Source organism: Pelobates fuscus, chromosome 9 (genome assembly GCF_036172605.1).
Source record: "Pelobates fuscus isolate aPelFus1 chromosome 9, aPelFus1.pri, whole genome shotgun sequence".
NCBI classification, from domain to species: Eukaryota; Metazoa; Chordata; class Amphibia; order Anura; family Pelobatidae; genus Pelobates; species Pelobates fuscus.
This window is the reverse complement of record NC_086325.1, coordinates 162,734,111-162,759,495: the sequence shown is the minus strand read 5'-3', so window position 1 is coordinate 162,759,495 and position 25,385 is coordinate 162,734,111. Positions and strand designations below refer to the sequence as shown.

The 25,385-nt window shown below is 39.7% G+C and overlaps 1 protein-coding gene across 8 annotated transcripts in view; it reads left to right on the top strand.

Annotated features, from left to right (window-relative positions):
- The window catches only part of EHMT1 (euchromatic histone lysine methyltransferase 1), an 88,615-nt gene extending 64,160 nt beyond the window's left edge, over positions 1-24,455 (top strand). For all 8 annotated transcript variants that reach the window (XM_063432923.1, XM_063432926.1, XM_063432927.1 and 5 more), the window contains 9 exons: positions 1,872-2,026; positions 2,484-2,639; positions 2,910-3,054; positions 3,363-3,440; positions 4,181-4,296; positions 5,301-5,387; positions 16,961-17,039; positions 22,358-22,533; positions 22,996-24,455. In XM_063432923.1, coding sequence (XP_063288993.1) covers positions 1,872-2,026; positions 2,484-2,639; positions 2,910-3,054; positions 3,363-3,440; positions 4,181-4,296; positions 5,301-5,387; positions 16,961-17,039; positions 22,358-22,533; positions 22,996-23,179 — 1,176 coding nt within the window. In that variant the 3' untranslated portion in view covers positions 23,180-24,455. The remainder of the gene's footprint in view (positions 1-1,871; positions 2,027-2,483; positions 2,640-2,909; positions 3,055-3,362; positions 3,441-4,180; positions 4,297-5,300; positions 5,388-16,960; positions 17,040-22,357; positions 22,534-22,995) is intronic.
- Positions 24,456-25,385: the final 930 nt, after the last annotated feature.

Sequence of the window (25,385 nt, the reverse complement as noted above, 5' to 3'; positions counted from 1 at the left end):
CGTTGTGTGAATCATTTGTCTTTGAAGACTTTCTCCATTGATTGAGATCAATTTCAATGTTTTTTGGGTGACTGGTAACCACTTTTCCATGCATTATTTGTTTAAAAAATGAGTATTAAAACATTAATTGAACAATTATCCTGCTACAAATCTGTAGGCCCTAATCTCCCTCCAGTAATACCCTTAGCTAGAAAGTGGCTGAGATATCCCAGCCAATCCTTGTATGGGGGTTACATTACACCTGTTCATATGTCACCTTTCTTATAGACATGTACAAATAGGCACAGTATATGTGTCCATTAATACCTGCTGAGGACAGCGGTGGCTGTACCATTAAGTCAAATTAATTTTGGGCAGATCTGTAAAAATGTTAAACAATCAGCAGGAACGTTCCATTGGTTTCCCAGTGATGGTCGCTTTTAGCACTTTGACCAAGAGCTTAACACCCCGCTTTCCCAGAACCGCTCCCCATGCTTACCGTTTTCATCATCTCAAGATTAGAATTTTAAGGCAAATTATTATTTTTACTGTTGGTCTTCTTTTTTCCCGCATTGGTTGGTTTTCTCCCCCCCCCCTTTTCTGAATAGACGGCAAGAATGTAAGAGCAATTGGCTCCTCCAACGTCACCAGGATTTAGTAGCAATATGTTTAGTGCTAATAAAAGCCATTGCAGGATGCCTTGTCAGACACCAACCAATAATAGATAACAGCATTGTCAGTCGCCGTGTTGCCGAGGCCAAGTAATAGCTCAAATTCTCCTCTCAAACAGATGTTGTCAAAGTCTGTTTGCTCAGTAGGGGAGGTGTGAGGTTCCGAAACACTCAAACTCAGCTGAACATGATGAAAAATTCTCAAACTGAACCTGTCCGTTAAAGAATCATTAAATAAACAATATTCGCAGTAAAGCATTTTTATGTTGTGTGAACACATTTTTAAAAAGCCTTATTTTAATTGTGTGTTTTTTTTAATGTATATATATATATATATTTAGTAACACATCTTTATCACACATATGTACCTCTTTTCCCCAAATTGGCTTCTCATATGGAGCCTTTAAACTGTCACAAGACTCCCTGGAGGGGAGAGGGATGTTAAATTTAATCCCTGTGCTCACACATCACAGTGACTGACTTTATATTAGAAGAACACATTAAAATTGCTGAACCATTTTACATTTTGTTGCTTTTTCCCTTCAGTCCCAGTGGTCATAGAAGCAGGGATTGCTTTGAATATGCACAGTGTGTGTATATATATATATATATATATATATATATGTATATATATATATATATATACATTTTCTTTCTGATATTAATGTTCCTTTTTTTTTCAAGAGAGCTACTTAACCCCTTAAGGACACATGACATGTGTGACATGTCATGATTCCCTTTTATTCCAGAAGTTTGGTCCTTAAGGGGTTAAAGAAACACAGAAGCTGAAAAATAATATATTTATTTTATGATTTAAATATAGGATGCTAAAAATACTATTATCTCTTCAAATAATTCATTATTTACTTACAAACATTGGTCCCTTTTTGAATATTTTTTTGCGAAAAAAATTCTCCCACATTTTCTATTGTATTTGCATGGAGAAAACATATTGTGTGCTAGTGGCATTGTAGTGTCTCTTTATTATACATGTTTGCCTCTCAGCATTACATATGAAATTTGCTGCAGTTTATGGGCTAAAATGTTGTTGGATAATGTCCCTGCTGACCCCTTTTTTTTGTGACTTCTAGATGACAAAGGGGTGTGTAGTTACCCTTGATTTAACACAATAATTCTGTATCAATAAGGGATGTTTACTGGCTCAGTCTTTGTAGCAAAGTGAATTAACAACAAATTGCCTTCCCTTTCCAATCACCCTAGGAGGAGAACATTTGTCTGCACTGGGCAGCGTTTGCCGGTTCTGTTGAGATTGCAGAGATTCTACTAGCGTCGAAATGTGACCTGCGAGCCGTGAACATACATGGGGACTCCCCCCTCCATATTGCCGCCAGGGAAAATCGACACGAGTGTGTAATGTAAGGAACAGGCTTCTTTTAATCTATGTCTGTTTGGTTGCTTCACTGAAAGAAAGCTCTAAGCATTTGTAGGCAGGTCTGGTTTAATATGTTATTAACTTTTCTAAACAATTACCTTATTTATTTAGTTATATAAATAAAACGTTTTGGGGTTTTAATTGATTGCGGTTTCCACTAAGTTTAAGAAATAACATTAAACAAATCCACTTGTTGTTCCAGCATAGACAGTTTTGGAGTTTCTGTAGAGGACTGGTGACCTCTCGGGCAATAAGTTTCCATCCACACAATTTATTTTTACGGAAAATGATCAGAGGTTACTGGAGCTCCACAAAATCATTTCGAAAAACGTTTTGTAGTGAAACCGCCTTCTTTCCAAAACTGTAATAATTGTAAAGTGCAGTTATGTCCCCAGTCTATCCTTTGTCAAAGCTCACAGCAGCCTCGTGTCTCTGTTCAGACTCTTTTTAGCCCATGGTTCTGACGTGAGCCTGAAGAACAAAGAAGGTGAGACACCGTTGGAGTGTGCCAGTCCCAATTCACCTGTCTGGGCAGCTCTAAAAAAGAGCCACACATTGATTGACAAACCAGAACCAAAGGAGAAGCTGATGAACAGGTTGGTGGAGAGTTGGATCCAATTCTTTGCTTTGGTTTTTGACTGTTTAGTTGATTTGAATTTGTTACAGTTTGGTCTATTTATTTGTTTTGGATTGCTGGTAGTCATTTGATAATGGTCACTGGTTGACATTTGGTAACGGTCACTGGTTGACATTTGGTAATATTTGGTAATGGTCACTGGTCTACATTTGGTTCAGGCGCTCATGTTAGAATCACAGGGAATCAAAGCAGAAAAATGTTGCTTATCTTTACACCATATATTCATCAGGGACATATCTCGAGGCTATGAGAACATCCCCATTCCGTGTGTTAACGCTGAAGACTCCGAGCCATGTCCCACCAATTTCAAGTACGTCTCTCAGAATTGTGTGACTTCACCTCTGAATGTAGACCGGAACATCACCCATTTACAGGTAAGGCCAGAGAGAACAGCTATCTAGTCAGTCTCTCTATTCTGTTTTTTTGTTTTTGTTTTTTTTACAGTGAGATAGAAAATTGGTTAGGCATCCCGCTGCAGTACCTCCAGTGACTGCTGTGACTTCAAGAACGCTCTCCCACAAAGCCAGGCCAAAAATTATTTCTTTTAAAATTGATGAAATTAGTTAAACTAAGTATGCTTAAAACATGAATACCTCATGATAGAAAGGGAAAATGATGAGCTAAATGGGCCTTCCTTGTTAAATGATAATAGTATTCAAATCCTGTTTCCTTTCTCCTGTAGTACTGTGTATGTATAGATGACTGTTCGTCCAGTAACTGCATGTGCGGCCAGCTAAGCATGAGATGCTGGTATGACAAGGTGAGTCCAGTAATTTTAATACGCTGCGTCCTACAGAAAATAAAACTAAGTAGACCATAATTTGCAGCTGTCAGACTGGTGGGGTGTACGGCCAAGTTGGCTAACCGGTAGCACCACAGCCAAATACTGCCAAAGAATCATGTTATCGTTCGTTCTAGAACAGTTGATTAGCTACGCGCTTATCTCATAGGCAGCAGTGAAAATGACGGGGTTACAGCCTTAGTGTAAAGACCATCCTAGTCTTAATGTGAAGCCCAACTCAGTCCTCAGGTTAAGACGTTTTGGGAGTTAAAAGTGACAGTAATGAATTTCAAGGAAGGCACTCCCTCTGAGACTGTCTCTCCTGTAGGGTTTTCTTAGGTTTGGATCCACCACTTCCGATGTAGTGGAGATATCTCACCCAATTGTGGTCTCCGTAGGAATAACTGGGAGCCACCTGGCACATGTGCAGTACATTCATTCATATTTATGTATTAAAGAGGTAGCAGCAGGATTTAACAGAAGGTTTTCATCCTGTAATTACATATTAAATGAATACAGATACTCCTGGATGCCTAGTCCAAGACTGTAGTTTTTTTAAATCTGGTTCCTGTAACGGGACATTGTTTTTTTGTTTTTTTTGTTTTTTGTAATATAAGCTCAGCCCATTCCCATCTGGTGTGGCCTTATGATTATATAAGCTATTGATTGTGTTTTCACTTGAATTTGATGTTAGCGATCATGTCACTTTCTTTCTGCAGGAAGGGCGTTTGTTGCCGGAGTTCAATATGGTGGAGCCCCCTCTAATCTTTGAATGTAACCACGCCTGCTCCTGTTGGCGTAACTGTCGGAACCGTGTGGTGCAAAATGGATTGAAGTAAGTCACCCAGTGTGCATTTGTTGGAGTGCCCTCTATCTGTAATGTGCCTGTATTAGTCACCCTCTCCATAATCTGTCAGGGATCACCATCACAGTACAGGTAATTACAGGTTAACATTTTTTTGTTAATTTATTTTTAGATAATTGTTTTATTATTCTTGAAGCACAGATTTGTTGAGTGTCTGCTGTTTAACATATTTTAGTGCCCCTGTTAGGAAGTTAGCATTACAAGGTAACATGTTTTATACCTATTTCTCTTTTCTTCCAATTACATGAAGCGAAGATGACATAACAAAGGGTTAAATACAGATCAAGGGAGAGAACAGGGGGGACATGAAGGCAGATCTGCTTAATTCACTATTAAACGTATGAAAAGAGTAAAAATATAATCCTGGTAAACTGCAATTATTTATATGGCGCCAGCATATTCCATAGCTAGTTGGATATATAGATGTACACATGGCAAATAAATGACAAACCAATTAATATGAGCTGGGCTCTATTGATGGGTAATATAAATACCATTGTGTGCTGTTTTCCCTGCAAACGGGTAGAATTGTGCTGAAGAATATGGAGGTGTTCTATAAATGATAAAATAAAATAACCTCCTATATATTGTGACGTGCTGTGCGGGATGGAAGAAGGCGTTGCAATCATTCCCTGGTTTTCCTGTCTGGCTCTGTTGTTCTCTCTAGTTATATAAAGGCATTTCTCCTGTATTGCTCTGTTGCCCTTGTTGGCCGTGAGAAGCATTGAGTAACCCTCTATATTTCCTGTTGGGTTTTGTTAGAGCTAATACCAGTGTAAGGGTATTGCACAAAACTCCCAACAGTAACAGCAGTAAACCTTTAATTCTCATTCATGGCTTTCTTGCCCTTGACAACTGGGAGAATGCAATAAAAATAAACCCATTTGACTCCTAGGGGGAGCTGTGCCCTTCCTGCTAATTCATTGAATTTCAGTAAAACCTGTTTCTAATGTGGTTGTTTCTTTCATTTTTAGGGCTCGGTTACAGCTTTTCCGTACCAAGAGCATGGGATGGGGAGTGAGATCGCTGCAGGATGTTCCGATGGGAACCTTTGTGTGCGAGTAAGTGACCCAGGTTACATATACATTCAGCCCCTTCAACACCCCTATATGATTCAAGTGATCTTAAAACTGCGACGTTTAGCGTAAATAACTACAATTCCTATGACACCTTTATAGCTAGTGCAGGTAGTGTGATATGTGCTATACACCTTTATAGCTAGTGCAGGTAGCGTGAAATGTTCTATACACCTTTATAGCTAGTGCAGGTAGCGTGATATGTTCTATACACCTTTATAGCTAGTGCAGGTAGCGTGATATGTTCTATACACCTTTTATAGCTAGTGCAGGTAGTGTGATATGTTCTATACACCTTTATAGCTAGTGCAGGTAGTGTGATATGTTCTATACACCTTTATAGCTAGTGCAGGTAGCGGGATATGTTCTATACACCTTTATAGCTAGTGCAGGTAGCGTGATATGTTCTATACACCTTTATAGCTAGTGCAGGTAGCGTGATATGTTCTATACACCTTTATAGCTAGTGCAGGTAGTGTGATATGTTCTATACACCTTTATAGCTAGTGCAGGTAACGTGATATGTTCTATACACCTTTATAGCTAGTGCAGGTAGTGTGATATGTGCTATACACCTTTATAGCTAGTGCAGGTAGCGGGATATGTTCTATACACCTTTATAGCTAGTGCAGGTAGCGTGATATGTTCTATACACCTTTATAGCTAGTGCAGGTAGCGTGATATGTTCTATACACCTTTATAGCTAGTGAAGGTAGTGTGATATGTTCTATACACCTTTATAGCTAGTGCAGGTAGTGTGATATGTGCTATACACCTTTATAGCTAGTGCAGGTAGCGGGATATGTGCTATACACCTTTATAGCTAGTGCAGGTAGTGTGATATGTTCTATACACCTTTATAGCTAGTGCAGGTAGCGTGATATGTTCTATACACCTTTATAGCTAGTGAAGGTAGTGTGATATGTTCTATACACCTTTATAGCTAGTGCAGGTAGTGTGATATGTGCTATACACCTTTATAGCTAGTGCAGGTAGCGGGATATGTGCTATACACCTTTATAGCTAGTGCAGGTAGTGTGATATATTCTATACACCTTTATAGCTAGTGCAGGTAGCGTGATATGTGCTATACACCTTTATAGCTAGTGCAGGTAGCGTGACATGTTCTATACACCTTTATAGCTAGTGCAGGTAGTGTGATATGTTCTATACACCTTTATAGCTAGTGCAGGTAGCGTGATATGTTCTATACACCTTTATAGCTAGTGCAGGTAGCGTGATATGTTCTATACACCTTTATAGCTAGTGCAGGTAGTGTGATATGTGCTATACACCTTTATAGCTAGTGCAGGTAGTGTGATATGTTCTATACACCTTTTATAGCTAGTGCAGGTAGTGTGATATGTTCTATACACCTTTATAGCTAGTGCAGGTAGTGTGATATGTTCTATACACCTTTATAGCTAGTGCAGGTAGTGTGATATGTTCTATACACCTTTTATAGCTAGTGCAGGTAGCGTGATATGTTCTATACACCTTTATAGCTAGTGCAGGTAGCGTGATATGTTCTATACACCTTTATAGCTAGTGCAGGTAGTGTGATATGTTCTATACACCTTTATAGCTAGTGCAGGTAACGTGATATGTTCTATACACCTTTATAGCTAGTGCAGGTAGCGTGATATGTTCTATACACCTTTATAGCTAGTGCAGGTAGTGTGATATGTTCTATACACCTTTATAGCTAGTGCAGGTAACGTGATATGTTCTATACACCTTTATAGCCAGTGCAGGTAGCGTGATATGTTCTATACACCTTTATAGCTAGTGCAGGTAGCGTGACATGTTCTATACACCTTTATAGCTAGTGCAGGTAGCGTGATATGTTCTATACACCTTTATAGCTAGTGCAGGTAGCGTGATATGTTCTATACACCTTTATAGCTAGTGCAGGTAGTGTGATATGTTCTATACACCTTTATAGCTAGTGCAGGTAACGTGATATGTTCTATACACCTTTATAGCTAGTGCAGGTAGTGTGATATGTGCTATACACCTTTATAGCTAGTGCAGGTAGCGGGATATGTTCTATACACCTTTATAGCTAGTGCAGGTAGCGTGATATGTTCTATACACCTTTATAGCTAGTGCAGGTAGCGTGATATGTTCTATACACCTTTATAGCTAGTGCAGGTAGCGTGATATGTTCTATACACCTTTATAGCTAGTGCAGGTAGTGTGATATGTTCTATACACCTTTATAGCTAGTGCAGGTAGCGTGATATGTTCTATACACCTTTATAGCTAGTGCAGGTAGCGTGATATGTTCTATACACCTTTATAGCTAGTGCAGGTAGCGTGATATGTTCTATACACCTTTATAGCTAGTGCAGGTAACGTGATATGTTCTATACACCTTTTATAGCTAGTGCAGGTAGCGTGATATGTTCTATACACCTTTATAGCTAGTGCAGGTAGCGTGATATGTTCTATACACCTTTATAGCTAGTGAAGGTAGTGTGATATGTTCTATACACCTTTATAGCTAGTGCAGGTAGTGTGATATGTGCTATACACCTTTATAGCTAGTGCAGGTAGCGGGATATGTGCTATACACCTTTATAGCTAGTGCAGGTAGTGTGATATATTCTATACACCTTTATAGCTAGTGCAGGTAGCGTGATATGTGCTATACACCTTTATAGCTAGTGCAGGTAGCGTGACATGTTCTATACACCTTTATAGCTAGTGCAGGTAGTGTGATATGTTCTATACACCTTTATAGCTAGTGCAGGTAGCGTGATATGTTCTATACACCTTTATAGCTAGTGCAGGTAGCGTGATATGTTCTATACACCTTTATAGCTAGTGCAGGTAGTGTGATATGTGCTATACACCTTTATAGCTAGTGCAGGTAGTGTGATATGTTCTATACACCTTTTATAGCTAGTGCAGGTAGTGTGATATGTTCTATACACCTTTATAGCTAGTGCAGGTAGTGTGATATGTTCTATACACCTTTTATAGCTAGTGCAGGTAGCGTGATATGTTCTATACACCTTTATAGCTAGTGCAGGTAGCGTGATATGTTCTATACACCTTTATAGCTAGTGCAGGTAGTGTGATATGTTCTATACACCTTTATAGCTAGTGCAGGTAACGTGATATGTTCTATACACCTTTATAGCCAGTGCAGGTAGCGTGATATGTTCTATACACCTTTATAGCTAGTGCAGGTAACGTGATATGTTCTATACACCTTTATAGCCAGTGCAGGTAGCGTGATATGTTCTATACACCTTTATAGCTAGTGCAGGTAGTGTGATATGTTCTATACACCTTTATAGCCAGTGCAGGTAGCGTGATATGTTCTATACACCTTTATAGCTAGTGCAGGTAACGTGATATGTTCTATACACCTTTATAGCTAGTGCAGGTAGTGTGATATGTTCTATACACCTTTATAGCTAGTGCAGGTAACGTGATATGTTCTATACACCTTTATAGCTAGTGCAGGTAGTGTGATATGTTCTATACACCTTTATAGCTAGTGCAGGTAGCGTGATATGTTCTATACACCTTTATAGCTAGTGCAGGTAGTGTGATATGTGCTATACACCTTTATAGCTAGTGCAGGTAGCGGGATATGTGCTATACACCTTTATAGCTAGTGCAGGTAGTGTGATATATTCTATACACCTTTATAGCTAGTGCAGGTAGCGTGATATGTGCTATACACCTTTATAGCTAGTGCAGGTAGCGTGACATGTTCTATACACGTTCTATACACCTTTATAGCTAGTGCAGGTAGTGTGATATGTTCTATACACCTTTATAGCTAGTGCAGGTAGTGTGATATGTGCTATACACCTTTATAGCTAGTGCAGGTAGTGTGATATGTTCTATACACCTTTATAGCTAGTGCAGGTAGTGTGATATGTTCTATACACCTTTATAGCTAGTGCAGGTAGTGTGATATGTTCTATACACCTTTATAGCTAGTGCAGGTAGTGTGATATGTTCTATACACCTTTTATAGCTAGTGCAGGTAGCGTGATATGTTCTATACACCTTTATAGCTAGTGCAGGTAGCGTGATATGTTCTATACACCTTTATAGCTAGTGCAGGTAGTGTGATATGTTCTATACACCTTTATAGCTAGTGCAGGTAACGTGATATGTTCTATACACCTTTATAGCCAGTGCAGGTAGCGTGATATGTTCTATACACCTTTATAGCTAGTGAAGGTAGTGTGATATGTTCTATACACCTTTATAGCTAGTGCAGGTAGTGTGATATGTGCTATACACCTTTATAGCTAGTGCAGGTAGCGGGATATGTGCTATACACCTTTATAGCTAGTGCAGGTAGTGTGATATATTCTATACACCTTTATAGCTAGTGCAGGTAGCGTGATATGTGCTATACACCTTTATAGCTAGTGCAGGTAGCGTGACATGTTCTATACACCTTTATAGCTAGTGCAGGTAGTGTGATATGTTCTATACACCTTTATAGCTAGTGCAGGTAGTGTGATATGTGCTATACACCTTTATAGCTAGTGCAGGTAGTGTGATATGTTCTATACACCTTTATAGCTAGTGCAGGTAGTGTGATATGTTCTATACACCTTTATAGCTAGTGCAGGTAGTGTGATATGTTCTATACACCTTTTATAGCTAGTGCAGGTAGCGTGATATGTTCTATACACCTTTATAGCTAGTGCAGGTAGCGTGATATGTTCTATACACCTTTATAGCTAGTGCAGGTAGTGTGATATGTTCTATACACCTTTATAGCTAGTGCAGGTAACGTGATATGTTCTATACACCTTTATAGCCAGTGCAGGTAGCGTGATATGTTCTATACACCTTTATAGCTAGTGCAGGTAGCGTGATATGTTCTATACACCTTTATAGCTAGTGCAGGTAGCGTGATATGTTCTATACACCTTTATAGCTAGTGCAGGTAACGTGATATGTTCTATACACCTTTATAGCTAGTGCAGGTAGTGTGATATGTTCTATACACCTTTATAGCTAGTGCAGGTAACGTGATATGTTCTATACACCTTTATAGCTAGTGCAGGTAGCGTGATATGTTCTATACACCTTTATAGCTAGTGCAGGTAGTGTGATATGTTCTATACACCTTTATAGCTAGTGCAGGTAACGTGATATGTTCTATACACCTTTATAGCTAGTGCAGGTAGCGTGATATGTTCTATACACCTTTATAGCTAGTGCAGGTAACGTGATATGTTCTATACACCTTTATAGCTAGTGCAGGTAGTGTGATATGTTCTATACACCTTTATAGCTAGTGCAGGTAGCGTGATATGTTCTATACACCTTTATAGCTAGTGCAGGTAGTGTGATATGTGCTATACACCTTTATAGCTAGTGCAGGTAGCGGGATATGTTCTATACACCTTTATAGCTAGTGCAGGTAGCGTGATATGTTCTATACACCTTTATAGCTAGTGCAGGTAGCGTGATATGTTCTATACACCTTTATAGCTAGTGCAGGTAGTGTGATATGTTCTATACACCTTTATAGCCAGTGCAGGTAGCGTGATATGTTCTATACACCTTTATAGCTAGTGCAGGTAACGTGATATGTTCTATACACCTTTATAGCTAGTGCAGGTAGTGTGATATGTTCTATACACCTTTATAGCTAGTGCAGGTAACGTGATATGTTCTATACACCTTTATAGCTAGTGCAGGTAGTGTGATATGTTCTATACACCTTTATAGCTAGTGCAGGTAGCGTGATATGTTCTATACACCTTTATAGCTAGTGCAGGTAGTGTGATATGTGCTATACACCTTTATAGCTAGTGCAGGTAGCGGGATATGTGCTATACACCTTTATAGCTAGTGCAGGTAGTGTGATATATTCTATACACCTTTATAGCTAGTGCAGGTAGCGTGATATGTGCTATACACCTTTATAGCTAGTGCAGGTAGCGTGACATGTTCTATACACCTTTATAGCTAGTTCAGGTAGTGTGATATGTTCTATACACCTTTATAGCTAGTGCAGGTAGTGTGATATGTGCTATACACCTTTATAGCTAGTGCAGGTAGTGTGATATGTTCTATACACCTTTATAGCTAGTGCAGGTAGTGTGATATGTTCTATACACCTTTATAGCTAGTGCAGGTAGTGTGATATGTTCTATACACCTTTATAGCTAGTGCAGGTAGTGTGATATGTTCTATACACCTTTTATAGCTAGTGCAGGTAGCGTGATATGTTCTATACACCTTTATAGCTAGTGCAGGTAGCGTGATATGTTCTATACACCTTTATAGCTAGTGCAGGTAGTGTGATATGTTCTATACACCTTTATAGCTAGTGCAGGTAACGTGATATGTTCTATACACCTTTATAGCCAGTGCAGGTAGCGTGATATGTTCTATACACCTTTATAGCTAGTGAAGGTAGTGTGATATGTTCTATACACCTTTATAGCTAGTGCAGGTAGTGTGATATGTGCTATACACCTTTATAGCTAGTGCAGGTAGCGGGATATGTGCTATACACCTTTATAGTTAGTGCAGGTAGTGTGATATATTCTATACACCTTTATAGCTAGTGCAGGTAGCGTGATATGTGCTATACACCTTTATAGCTAGTGCAGGTAGCGTGACATGTTCTATACACCTTTATAGCTAGTGCAGGTAGTGTAATATGTTCTATACACCTTTATAGCTAGTGCAGGTAGTGTGATATGTGCTATACACCTTTATAGCTAGTGCAGGTAGTGTGATATGTTCTATACACCTTTATAGCTAGTGCAGGTAGTGTGATATGTTCTATACACCTTTATAGCTAGTGCAGGTAGTGTGATATGTTCTATACACCTTTTATAGCTAGTGCAGGTAGCGTGATATGTTCTATACACCTTTATAGCTAGTGCAGGTAGCGTGATATGTTCTATACACCTTTATAGCTAGTGCAGGTAGTGTGATATGTTCTATACACCTTTATAGCTAGTGCAGGTAACGTGATATGTTCTATACACCTTTATAGCCAGTGCAGGTAGCGTGATATGTTCTATACACCTTTATAGCTAGTGCAGGTAGCGTGATATGTTCTATACACCTTTATAGCTAGTGCAGGTAACGTGATATGTTCTATACACCTTTATAGCTAGTGCAGGTAGCGTGATATGTTCTATACACCTTTATAGCTAGTGCAGGTAACGTGATATGTTCTATACACCTTTATAGCTAGTGCAGGTAGTGTGATATGTTCTATACACCTTTATAGCTAGTGCAGGTAGTGTGATATGTTCTATACACCTTTATAGCTAGTGCAGGTAGTGTGATATGTTCTATACACCTTTTATAGCTAGTGCAGGTAGCGTGATATGTTCTATACACCTTTATAGCTAGTGCAGGTAGCGTGATATGTTCTATACACCTTTATAGCTAGTGCAGGTAGCGTGATATGTTCTATACACCTTTATAGCTAGTGCAGGTAGTGTGATATGTTCTATACACCTTTATAGCTAGTGCAGGTAACGTGATATGTTCTATACACCTTTATAGCCAGTGCAGGTAGCGTGATATGTTCTATACACCTTTATAGCTAGTGAAGGTAGTGTGATATGTTCTATACACCTTTATAGCTAGTGCAGGTAGTGTGATATGTTCTATACACCTTTATAGCTAGTGCAGGTAGTGTGATATGTTCTATACACCTTTTATAGCTAGTGCAGGTAGCGTGATATGTTCTATACACCTTTATAGCTAGTGCAGGTAGCGTGATATGTTCTATACACCTTTATAGCCAGTGCAGGTAGTGTGATATGTTCTATACACCTTTATAGCTAGTGCAGGTAACGTGATATGTTCTATACACCTTTATAGCCAGTGCAGGTAGCGTGATATGTTCTATACACCTTTATAGCTAGTGCAGGTAGCGTGATATGTTCTATACACCTTTATAGCTAGTGCAGGTAGCGTGATATGTTCTATACACCTTTATAGCTAGTGCAGGTAACGTGATATGTTCTATACACCTTTATAGCTAGTGCAGGTAGTGTGATATGTTCTATACACCTTTATAGCTAGTGCAGGTAACGTGATATGTTCTATACACCTTTATAGCTAGTGCAGGTAGCGTGATATGTTCTATACACCTTTATAGCTAGTGCAGGTAGTGTGATATGTTCTATACACCTTTATAGCTAGTGCAGGTAACGTGATATGTTCTATACACCTTTATAGCTAGTGCAGGTAGCGTGATATGTTCTATACACCTTTATAGCTAGTGCAGGTAACGTGATATGTTCTATACACCTTTATAGCTAGTGCAGGTAGTGTGATATGTTCTATACACCTTTATAGCTAGTGCAGGTAGCGTGATATGTTCTATACACCTTTATAGCTAGTGCAGGTAGTGTGATATGTGCTATACACCTTTATAGCTAGTGCAGGTAGCGGGATATGTTCTATACACCTTTATAGCTAGTGCAGGTAGCGTGATATGTTCTATACACCTTTATAGCTAGTGCAGGTAGCGTGATATGTTCTATACACCTTTATAGCTAGTGCAGGTAGTGTGATATGTTCTATACACCTTTATAGCCAGTGCAGGTAGCGTGATATGTTCTATACACCTTTATAGCTAGTGCAGGTAACGTGATATGTTCTATACACCTTTATAGCTAGTGCAGGTAGTGTGATATGTTCTATACACCTTTATAGCTAGTGCAGGTAACGTGATATGTTCTATACACCTTTATAGCTAGTGCAGGTAGTGTGATATGTTCTATACACCTTTATAGCTAGTGCAGGTAGCGTGATATGTTCTATACACCTTTATAGCTAGTGCAGGTAGTGTGATATGTGCTATACACCTTTATAGCTAGTGCAGGTAGCGGGATATGTGCTATACACCTTTATAGCTAGTGCAGGTAGTGTGATATATTCTATACACCTTTATAGCTAGTGCAGGTAGCGTGATATGTGCTATACACCTTTATAGCTAGTGCAGGTAGCGTGACATGTTCTATACACCTTTATAGCTAGTGCAGGTAGTGTGATATGTTCTATACACCTTTATAGCTAGTGCAGGTAGTGTGATATGTGCTATACACCTTTATAGCTAGTGCAGGTAGTGTGATATGTTCTATACACCTTTATAGCTAGTGCAGGTAGTGTGATATGTTCTATACACCTTTATAGCTAGTGCAGGTAGTGTGATATGTTCTATACACCTTTATAGCTAGTGCAGGTAGTGTGATATGTTCTATACACCTTTTATAGCTAGTGCAGGTAGCGTGATATGTTCTATACACCTTTATAGCTAGTGCAGGTAGCGTGATATGTTCTATACACCTTTATAGCTAGTGCAGGTAGTGTGATATGTTCTATACACCTTTATAGCTAGTGCAGGTAACGTGATATGTTCTATACACCTTTATAGCCAGTGCAGGTAGCGTGATATGTTCTATACACCTTTATAGCTAGTGAAGGTAGTGTGATATGTTCTATACACCTTTATAGCTAGTGCAGGTAGTGTGATATGTGCTATACACCTTTATAGCTAGTGCAGGTAGCGGGATATGTGCTATACACCTTTATAGCTAGTGCAGGTAGTGTGATATATTCTATACACCTTTATAGCTAGTGCAGGTAGCGTGATATGTGCTATACCCCTTTATAGCTAGTGCAGGTAGCGTGACATGTTCTATACACCTTTATAGCTAGTGCAGGTAGTGTGATATGTTCTATACACCTTTATAGCTAGTGCAGGTAGTGTGATATGTGCTATACACCTTTATAGCTAGTGCAGGTAGTGTGATATGTTCTATACACCTTTATAGCTAGTGCAGGTAGTGTGATATGTTCTATACACCTTTATAGCTAGTGCAGGTAGTGTGATATGTTCTATACACCTTTTATAGCTAGTGCAGGTAGCGTGATATGTTCTATACACCTTTATAGCTAGTGCAGGTAGCGTGATATGTTCTATACACCTTTATAGCTAGTGCAGGTAGTGTGATATGTTCTATACACCTTTATAGCTAGTGCAGGTAACGTGATATGTTCTATACACCTTTATAGCCAGTGCAGGTAGCGTGATATGTTCTATACACCTTTATAGCTAGTGCAGGTAGCGTGATATGTTCTATACACCTTTATAGCTAGTGCAGGTAGCGTGATATGTTCTATACACCTTTATAGCTAGTGCAGGTAGTGTGATATGTTCTATACACCTTTATAGCTAGTGCAGGTAGTGTGATATGTTCTATACACCTTTATAGCTAGTGCAGGTAGCGTGATATGTTCTATACACCTTTATAGCTAGTGCAGGTAGCGTGATATGTTCTATACACCTTTATAGCTAGTGCAGGTAACGTGATATGTTCTATACACCTTTATAGCTAGTGCAGGTAGTGTGATATGTTCTATACACCTTTATAGCTAGTGCAGGTAGTGTGATATGTTCTATACACCTTTATAGCTAGTGCAGGTAACGTGATATGTTCTATACACCTTTATAGCTAGTGCAGGTAGCGTGATATGTTCTATACACCTTTATAGCTAGTGCAGGTAACGTGATATGTTCTATACACCTTTATAGCTAGTGCAGGTAGTGTGATATGTTCTATACACCTTTATAGCTAGTGCAGGTAGCGTGATATGTTCTATACACCTTTATAGCTAGTGCAGGTAGTGTGATATGTGCTATACACCTTTATAGCTAGTGCAGGTAGCGGGATATGTTCTATACACCTTTATAGCTAGTGCAGGTAGCGTGATATGTTCTATACACCTTTATAGCTAGTGCAGGTAGCGTGATATGTTCTATACACCTTTATAGCTAGTGCAGGTAGTGTGATATGTTCTATAAACCTTTATAGCTAGTGCAGGTAGCGTGATATGTTCTATACACCTTTATAGCTAGTGCAGGTAGTGTGATATGTTCTATACACCTTTATAGCTAGTGCAGGTAGTGTGATATGTGCTATACACCTTTATAGCTAGTGGAGCTAGTGTGATATGTTCTATACACCTTTATAGCTAGTGCAGGTAGTGTGATATGTTCTATACACCTTTAAAGCTAGTGCAGGTAGTGTGATATGTTCTATACACCTTTATAGCTAGTGCAGGTAGCGTGATATGTTCTATACACCTTTATAGCTAGTGCAGGTAGCGTGATATGTTCTATACACCTTTATAGCTAGTGCAGGTAGCGTGATATGTTCTATACACCTTTATAGCTAGTGCAGGTAGTAATGGCAGAAATAAAGGCAATCAAGTTGTGTGCTTTAAACTATAACTTTACATAAAAAGAGAACCAAAGTGCGTTGACAACCTTGCTCCCTTTTATCCTGAAGGTTTGGGTTTGGCCGTTCCATTTTGGTGTTTTATCTAGGTGCTAATTTCCACAACACCCTTCGAGATTAGCTATGGTGTACCTGGAGTTTTCCAGATTCCAATCTCTGAATCCTTCTCACTCGGTTTCATTGTCGTTCTACCCTAAACGTGTTTATTTATCCTTTTATTTACATATATAAAGCAAGGGTTACTCAGTTCCTCTGTATTTATCCTTTTCTTTGTTTGCCGGACAGGTACGTGGGAGAGTTAATTTCTGACACCGAGGCGGACGTTCGAGAGGACGACACGTACCTTTTTGATCTAGATAACAAGGTAATTTTGAGATTCTATCAGACCTAGTGTAGTGTCTTGTTCCACTAGCCGCACTCTCTGTTCCAGATAGATGGATCTGAGCTCTGGGGGGGGGGGTTAGCAGTCAGGGTGTCTGAGATGCTGTGGCAGCAATGGAGTCAAACCATGCATATGGGGTGAGCCAGGAGAACTGGTTTGTTTGTAGGTCTGGTCGTTGTCAAGCTGCAACTGGACTACAATACCCATCATCCTTTTTGCAGTGGGAATTAGGAAGTGGGCAAACGTTTATTCTACTTGTTGTCTCCATTCTGCAGTCTCTTGCTTTTCTAGGGGCGCATCAGACTATAGGCACTTGAAGCAGTCATCGTTTGCAAGTACTTACAAGCTTATGTGATGGATATTCCAGGGTGAGATTCACCTAGTTCTGTAAGGAGTGATGGGAGTGGCTGATGTGTATTTAATGCAGTCACAGCCTCCGTGGACTGTACAAAGGCTGAGTCTCCGGGAGACCCGCTCTCTGTCACTGTTTATCAGCTCGGATTGTTCTGTGCGATTCACCCTCAGCCTCAATCTCCACCAGCTACTTTAATTGTGCAGCCCTGGCCGTCCATTAAACATCATTAGGAATGCACCCGAGGGCACGGCCTCTTCCTTTAATGCATCTTTCAGCTTGGGGCCCCGATGCTGCTGAAATTAGCTGTGGTAATTAAAGTTGGCTTGTACAGTTCTTTGCCACAGAGAAGAAAGACGCTTCTCCTTGTATCCCCCACCCTCCAAGACTTTTATTCCCTTTCTTAGGATCTATAACGGGAACGGCATGGCGTTCCTCTCTTTAATGTTCATTGTCCATTTACCCATAGAATCTCATTGTCCATTTACCCATAGAATCTCATTGTCCATTTACCCATAGAATCTCATTGTCCATTTACCCATAGAATCTCATTGTCCATTTACCCATAGAATCTCATTGTCCATTTACCCATAGAATCTCATTGTCCATTTACCCATAGAATCTCATTGTCCATTTACCCATTGAATCTCATTGTCCATTTACTCATAGAATCTATGTAGCCAGATCTTGTCCTAATTTGGGATATTGCCATTTCGAAGAACGTGTCTTTTTGACTTTACATTTTAGGTTACTTATACAACCAGTCTAAAAAGGCAGATCCCAGACCCTAAATTCTTCCCAAGGCTTTTTGAAAAAATAGCATTTTTTTTTTATAAGTGCCAGTTTATTTAGCATGAAATACAAACTAATTTTCCCGCTGTTCCTCCATTCTTTATTAGTTTGATTTTTAGGTGTTGATTACAAAGAACTGTATCTTTTTGGAATAAAGAGACACTCTTGGCACCATAACCACTTCAGATTATAGTGCCGTGACTCTGTCCTTGCAGCCTTTTCTTTGGGGAAATTGATCAAATTGACAAAAATAAGGCTTGAAAGGAGAGTGAGTCCTCGTGGTGGGATTCTGTAATACGATGTTAAATACCAGTAATTATTACAGACTGCCAGTGAGTCCTCGTGGTGGGATTCTGTAATACGATGTTAAATACCAGTAATTATTACTGACTGCCAGTGAGTCCTCGCGGTGGGATTCTGTAATACGATGTTAAATACCAGTAATTATTACAGACTGCCAGTGAGTCCTCGTGGTGGGATTCTGTAATACGATGTTAAAGACCAGTAATTATTACAGACTGCCAGTGAGTCCTCGCGGTGGGATTCTGTAATACGATGTTAAAGGCCAGTAATGATTACAGACTGCCAGTGAGTCCTCGCGGTGGGATTCTGTAATACGATGTTAAATACCAGTAATTATTACAGACTGCCAGTGAGTCCTCGCGGTGGGATTCTGTAATACGATGTTAAATACCAGTAATTATTACAGACTGCCAGTGAGTCCTCGTGGTGGGATTCTGTAATACGATGTTAAAGACCAGTAATTATTACAGGCTGCCAGTGAGTCCTCGTGGTGGGATTCTGTAATACGATGTTAAAGACCAGTAATTATTACAGACTGCCAGTGAGTCCTCGCGGTGGGATTCTGTAATACGATGTTAAATACCAGTAATTATTACAGACTGCCAGTGAGTCCTCGTGGTGGGATTCTGTAATACGATGTTAAATACCAGTAATTATTACAGAATGCCAGGGTGTCCTCGTGGTGGGATTCTGTAATACGATGTTAAATACCAGTAATTATTACAGACTGCCAGTGAGTCCTCGTGGTGGGATTCTGTAATACGATGTTAAATACCAGTAATTATTACAGACTGACAGAGTGTCCTCGTGGTGGGATTCTGTAATACGATGTTAAATACCAGTAATTATTACAGGCTGCCAGTGAGTCCTCGTGGTGGGATTCTGTAATTCGATGTTAAATACCAGTAATTATTACAGGCTGCCAGGGTGTCCTCGTGGTGGGATTCTGTAATACGATGTTAAGGACCAGTAATTATTACAGACTGCCAGGGTGTCCTCGCGGTGGGATTCTGTAATACGATGTTAAAGACCAGTAATTATTACAGACTGCCAGAGTGTCCTCGTGGTGGGATTCTGTAATACGATGTTAAATACCAGTAATTATTACAGACTGCCAGGGTGTCCTCGTGGTGGGATTCTGTAATACGATGTTAAATACCAGTAATTATTACAGACTGCCAGTGAGTCCTCGTGGTGGGATTCTGTAATACGATGTTAAATACCAGTAATTATTACAGACTGCCAGGGTGTCCTCGTGGTGGGATTCTGTAATACGATGTTAAATACCAGTAATTATTACAGACTGCCAGGGTGTCCTCGTGGTGGGATTCTGTAATACGATGTTAAATACCAGTAATTATTACAGACTGCCAGGGTGTCCTCGTGGTGGGATTCTGTAATACGATGTTAAATACCAGTAATGATTACAGGCTGCCAGTGAGTCCTCGCGGTGGGATTCTGTAATACGATGTTAAATACCAGTAATGATTACAGACTGCCAGTGAGTCCTCGTGGTGGGATTCTGTAATACGATGTTAAATACCAGTAATTATTACAGACTGCCAGGGTGTCCTCGTGGTGGGATTCTGTAATACGATGTTAAATACCAGTAATTATTACAGACTGCCAGTGAGTCCTCGTGGTGGGATTCTGTAATACGATGTTAAATACCAGTAATTATTACAGACTGCCAGCGAGTCCTCGTGGTGGGATTCTGTAATACGATGTTAAATACCAGTAATTATTACAGACTGCCAGAGTGTCCTCGTGGTGGGATTCTGTAATACGATGTTAAAGACCAGTAATTATTACAGACTGCCAGGGTGTCCTCGCGGTGGGATTCTGTAATACGATGTTAAATACCAGTAATTATTACAGACTGCCAGAGTGTCCTCGTGGTGGGATTCTGTAATACGATGTTAAATACCAGTAATTATTACAGACTGCCAGTGAGTCCTCGCGGTGGGATTCTGTAATACGATGTTAAATACCAGTAATGATTACAGACTGCCAGTGAGTCCTCGTGGTGGGATTCTGTAATACGATGTTAAATACCAGTAATTATTACAGACTGCCAGTGAGTCCTCGTGGTGGGATTCTGTAATACGATGTTAAATACCAGTAATTATTACAGACTGCCAGGGTGTCCTCGTGGTGGGATTCTGTAATACGATGTTAAATACCAGTAATTATTACAGACTGCCAGTGAGTCCTCGCGGTGGGATTCTGTAATACGATGTTAAATACCAGTAATTATTACAGGCTGCCAGTGAGTCCTCGTGGTGGGATTCTGTAATACGATGTTAAATACCAGTAATGATTACAGACTGCCAGTGGGTCCTCGTGGTGGGATTCTGTAATACGATGTTAAATACCAGTAATTATTACAGACTGCCAGTGAGTCCTCGTGGTGGGATTCTGTAATACGATGTTAAATACCAGTAATGATTACAGACTGCCAGTGAGTCCTCGTGGTGGGATTCTGTAATACGATGTTAAATACCAGTAATTATTACAGACTGCCAGTGAGTCCTCGTGGTGGGATTCTGTAATACGATGTTAAATACCAGTAATTATTACAGACTGCCAGTGAGTCCTCGTGGTGGGATTCTGTAATACGATGTTAAATACCAGTAATTATTACAGACTGCCAGGGTGTTCTCGTGGTGGGATTCTGTAATACGATGTTAAATACCAGTAATTATTACAGACTGCCAGTGAGTCCTCGTGGTCGGATTCTGTAATACGATGTTAAATACCAGTAATGATTACAGGCTGCCAGTGAGTCCTCTTGGTGGGATTCTGTAATACGATGTTAAATACCAGTAATTATTACAGACTGCCAGTGAGTCCTCGTGGTGGGATTCTGTAATACGATGTTAAATACCAGTAATTATTACAGACTGCCAGTGAGTCCTCATGGTGGGATTCTGTAATACGATGTTAAATACCAGTAATGATTACAGGCTGCCAGTGAGTCCTCGTGGTGGGATTCTGTAATACGATGTTAAATACCAGTAATTATTACAGACTGCCAGTGAGTCCTCATGGTGGGATTCTGTAATACGACGTTAAATACCAGTAATGATTACAGGCTGCCAGTGAGTCCTCGTGGTGGGATTCTGTAATACGATGTTAAATACCAGTAATGATTACAGGCTGCCAGTGAGTCCTCGTGGTGGGATTCTGTAATACGATGTTAAATACCAGTAATGATTACAGACTGCCAGTGAGTCCTCGTGGTGGGATTCTGTAATACGATGTTAAATACCAGTAATGATTACAGGCTGCCAGTGAGTCCTCTTGGTGGGATTCTGTAATACGATGTTAAATACCAGTAATTATTACAGACTGCCAGGGTGTCCTCGTGGTGGGATTCTGTAATACGATGTTGAAGGCTGGTAATTATTGTTATTTTGTTTTTTATTATTATTATTTTTTTGTTCACACCACTCTGATTTGCATCGCACCGCCGGAAGGCTTGCCTTTGACCGTCTAGTTGTTGCAATGTCCTTCCTTTGCCAGTCAGCCCCCAACCACTTCCTTGCCAAATGTTAGCCATTACTGGTGTAAGTTGCGAGGGCCAGGAAAGTGATTTAAACCCATGTGACTTCCAGCTTTCTCTCCTTCCTTGGTAATGTGATTAATCTGTTCCCTTGTATGGATAGAGACAGCAAATGAATTCCTACTGCATCTGAGTATGCTTTGTGCTCGTTAAGTGGTGAGTGCCAAGCAGCACATAGATATTTTACCTGGAATTTGCTTCTGCAAGCCTTTTCCTAAAACCACCTTCTTGAAAACAGACATTTTATTTTATTTTTAAACTAATATATTTTATTTGTTTTTAAAACAGGATGGAGAAATTTACTGCATTGATGCCCGTTTCTACGGCAACATCAGCCGCTTTATCAATCACCAGTGTGAGCCCAACTTGCTACCTGTCCGTGTCTTCATGTCACACCAGGATCTCCGCTTCCCTCGGATAGCGTTCTTCAGCAGTCGACATATTCACGCTGGAGAGGAGATTGGGTGAGAAAATAATTTCCTTCAAACAGATAATATTTGGGAACAGATTCCCCTTCCCCCTTTACTTACTTAAAGAGCAACGAAAATGGCATTTATAGCTCGGCTGTTTTCTGATGTGACCTGACATATAAGCAGTTTATTTCCAGTACTCCCCAATTACTTTGGATAAGTTCATTAGTGACTGTATAATGGAGTCAAATGTATTATCTGGGTGGGTTCTTCAGAGCCAGTTCCTTTGCCATTGTTCCAGAGTGTGTTGTCAGAACGAGCTGCAGTATTCGATGCAAAAATCAATTCCGTGCACATTACTCTGATTCAGTGTTCATGCCATCACTTTTCTGTATTAAGAAATGCATTAACTCATGAAGTGCAAGATATCCGCACATTTCTCTCTCTAGAAACCTCACCCGATAGACCCAGAGCATTTTTTTTTTCTTAACTTGTTTTCCTCCTTGTTGTTTTCAGATTTGATTACGGGGACCGATTCTGGGACATTAAGAACAAGCTTTTTACCTGTCAGTGTGGCTCTTCCAAATGCAAACATTCGGTGAAAATCACCTCTCAGTGCCAGCCCGTTACCCCATTAGACGTTCCGCAAGAGAACGGATTACCTGACACTAGCTCCTCCACCTCTCTTAGCGTCTGTTGAGAAGCGCCCAACTCGGCTACAAATGGACGTGTTTTTTCTTTTTTTCTTTCTTTTCGTACAGGTGTCTGAAAAGACGGATGTGGACTCTCTTTTAGACTCCGACTTTTCTAAAGACCTTTTTTGTTGCCCTCCGAAAGAGAGCGGAATAAACACACAAAAAAACAATAAAACCGTTTACTAGTCTTCTGGACAAAAGGCGGTGATGGAATCTAAAGTGAACATTCTTACGGACACCATCATTCTAAACCCTTTTCTAAATCTAATCCTTCTGCTCAAGCATCTCACATCTCTGACCAGCATTGAAGCAGTTAATGAGTCAAAGTATTCTCACCTCTGGGGGAAGAGTTGTATTAATCCTCTTTTTATCACGGTCACTCACACATTCAAGCAAATTAGATGTACTTTGCTTGTTTTCATCTGTAAATTTGCAAGCCTCTGGAAAAGAAGGGGGAACGGTAGCAAGCAAAAATTCATTCTACAATTGTATTTGTATGAAACAGAATGAGCTTACCGTAGAGGCAGAGTTACAGGAATTTCACAGTTACCTGGGTGACTTTTTGGGGGGGAGGATTCTTGTCTGGTGCTTACAGATTACCATTGCCATCCAGATTTGGATGGATTTGTACAAATAATAAGAAAGTGAAATGTTCGCATTCTATCGGCTGCAGCAGAGGAGCCGGACCTTGGGTGCCTGCACAGCCCCAGTTTTTGTCAAACGTCTTGAAAACGGTTTAACAAAAATCAGTGGGATGACACCTGAATACTCCTTGCACCTTGACGAGCAAAATAATCTGTACAATAAGCTGTAGCAGTTATGGTGCCCACAATGTCCCAACTGCAAGGGAACCCACCACAGAATTTGGCAAAAACTTGTTAATTATAATTTAGAAAATAGTGTAGCACAGTATGAATTATAGGTTGTCAGAGCACCACTCTTGGCCAATAGTGCCTGTTTCTGAATTGTCACAAAGTTTGTGGGGTCATAAACATCTCTCTAACCTTACTGACTAATTAGATAACTTTGTATCCTAATAATATACACTGCTGGTGAGAACCAAGGGTGTGTTTATGTCATTGTGTTTTGGCTATGACTAGATCATTGGTAGTCCTGCACAGCTCAAGGGAAACCAGGTTAAATTTGAATTATTTTGGAACAGATATAAGTCACTGGCTTAAAACCAAAATGATCATTATATGTCCACTTTAATCTGGAGTTGAAATTTCAAACTTTATTTTCCTCGAAGCACGAAGTTAATAAAACTCCACTTTTATTTTACCCCTTGGTGACTTTCTTTACACCCCTATCATCTGTTAAAGGGACAATCCACACACATAAAGCACTTCAGCTTCCTCGACTGCATTGTGTGTCTGGAGCCTGTCACATTTGTGCCAATTTCCACAGAGCTAATGGAAGCAGCCGGCGCACTGTAATATCCTACCTCTGATTGGATACTTTCAGATTGGGCTGGGTAAAAGGGAAGGGCTTGCAAAAGCTGCAGACAAAAGATCTGCAGCATTCACAAGCTTTTAAATATACCCCCAATGAAACAATGCAGAAATAAATGAATGCATTTGGCACTGGGGGTATATATACTAAATTGTTTAAAAAAACCAAACATTTCAATGGAGTGTTTCTTTAACCATTATTTTCTAAAGTCTATTGTAGGCTCTTTATATGTACATGAGAACTCACAAGCCGTCAAGCCAGTAGTTGTAGAGGTAAAAAGCCCACGTAGATAATTTCTAGGACAGTGTAACTTCTGGCTGCTATTCTGGAGATACTAAGATTTCTCACTGAACTGCAATAGTCCCATCAAACACGAAAGGCCCTCATTGTGTGTGAGAAGGCACCGTATTAAAATATACAAAGCAGAAACGTACAATATCAGATCTTATTTCCTGTCATTTCCACGAGTATCATACACTTTTTTTTTTTTTTCCCCCATGGAAAACAATTAACCGATAAAAATAGGTTCTAAGTTTAAAACTAGGTTCATTATGAATTTTTATTTTATTTTAACTTCCCTAAAAGCTTGATGATAGCCAGCGTGATTTATGTTTCACAACATCTTCTTAAAATCCCACTCTCTTCTGAACAGAACCTTCTAATTATACTTCCACATGTTTTGAGATAAAACGTCACCTCAACTGGAAAAAATAGTCTGTTATTGCGAATTCAAATCTCTTGTAGAGATGGTTGGAGATG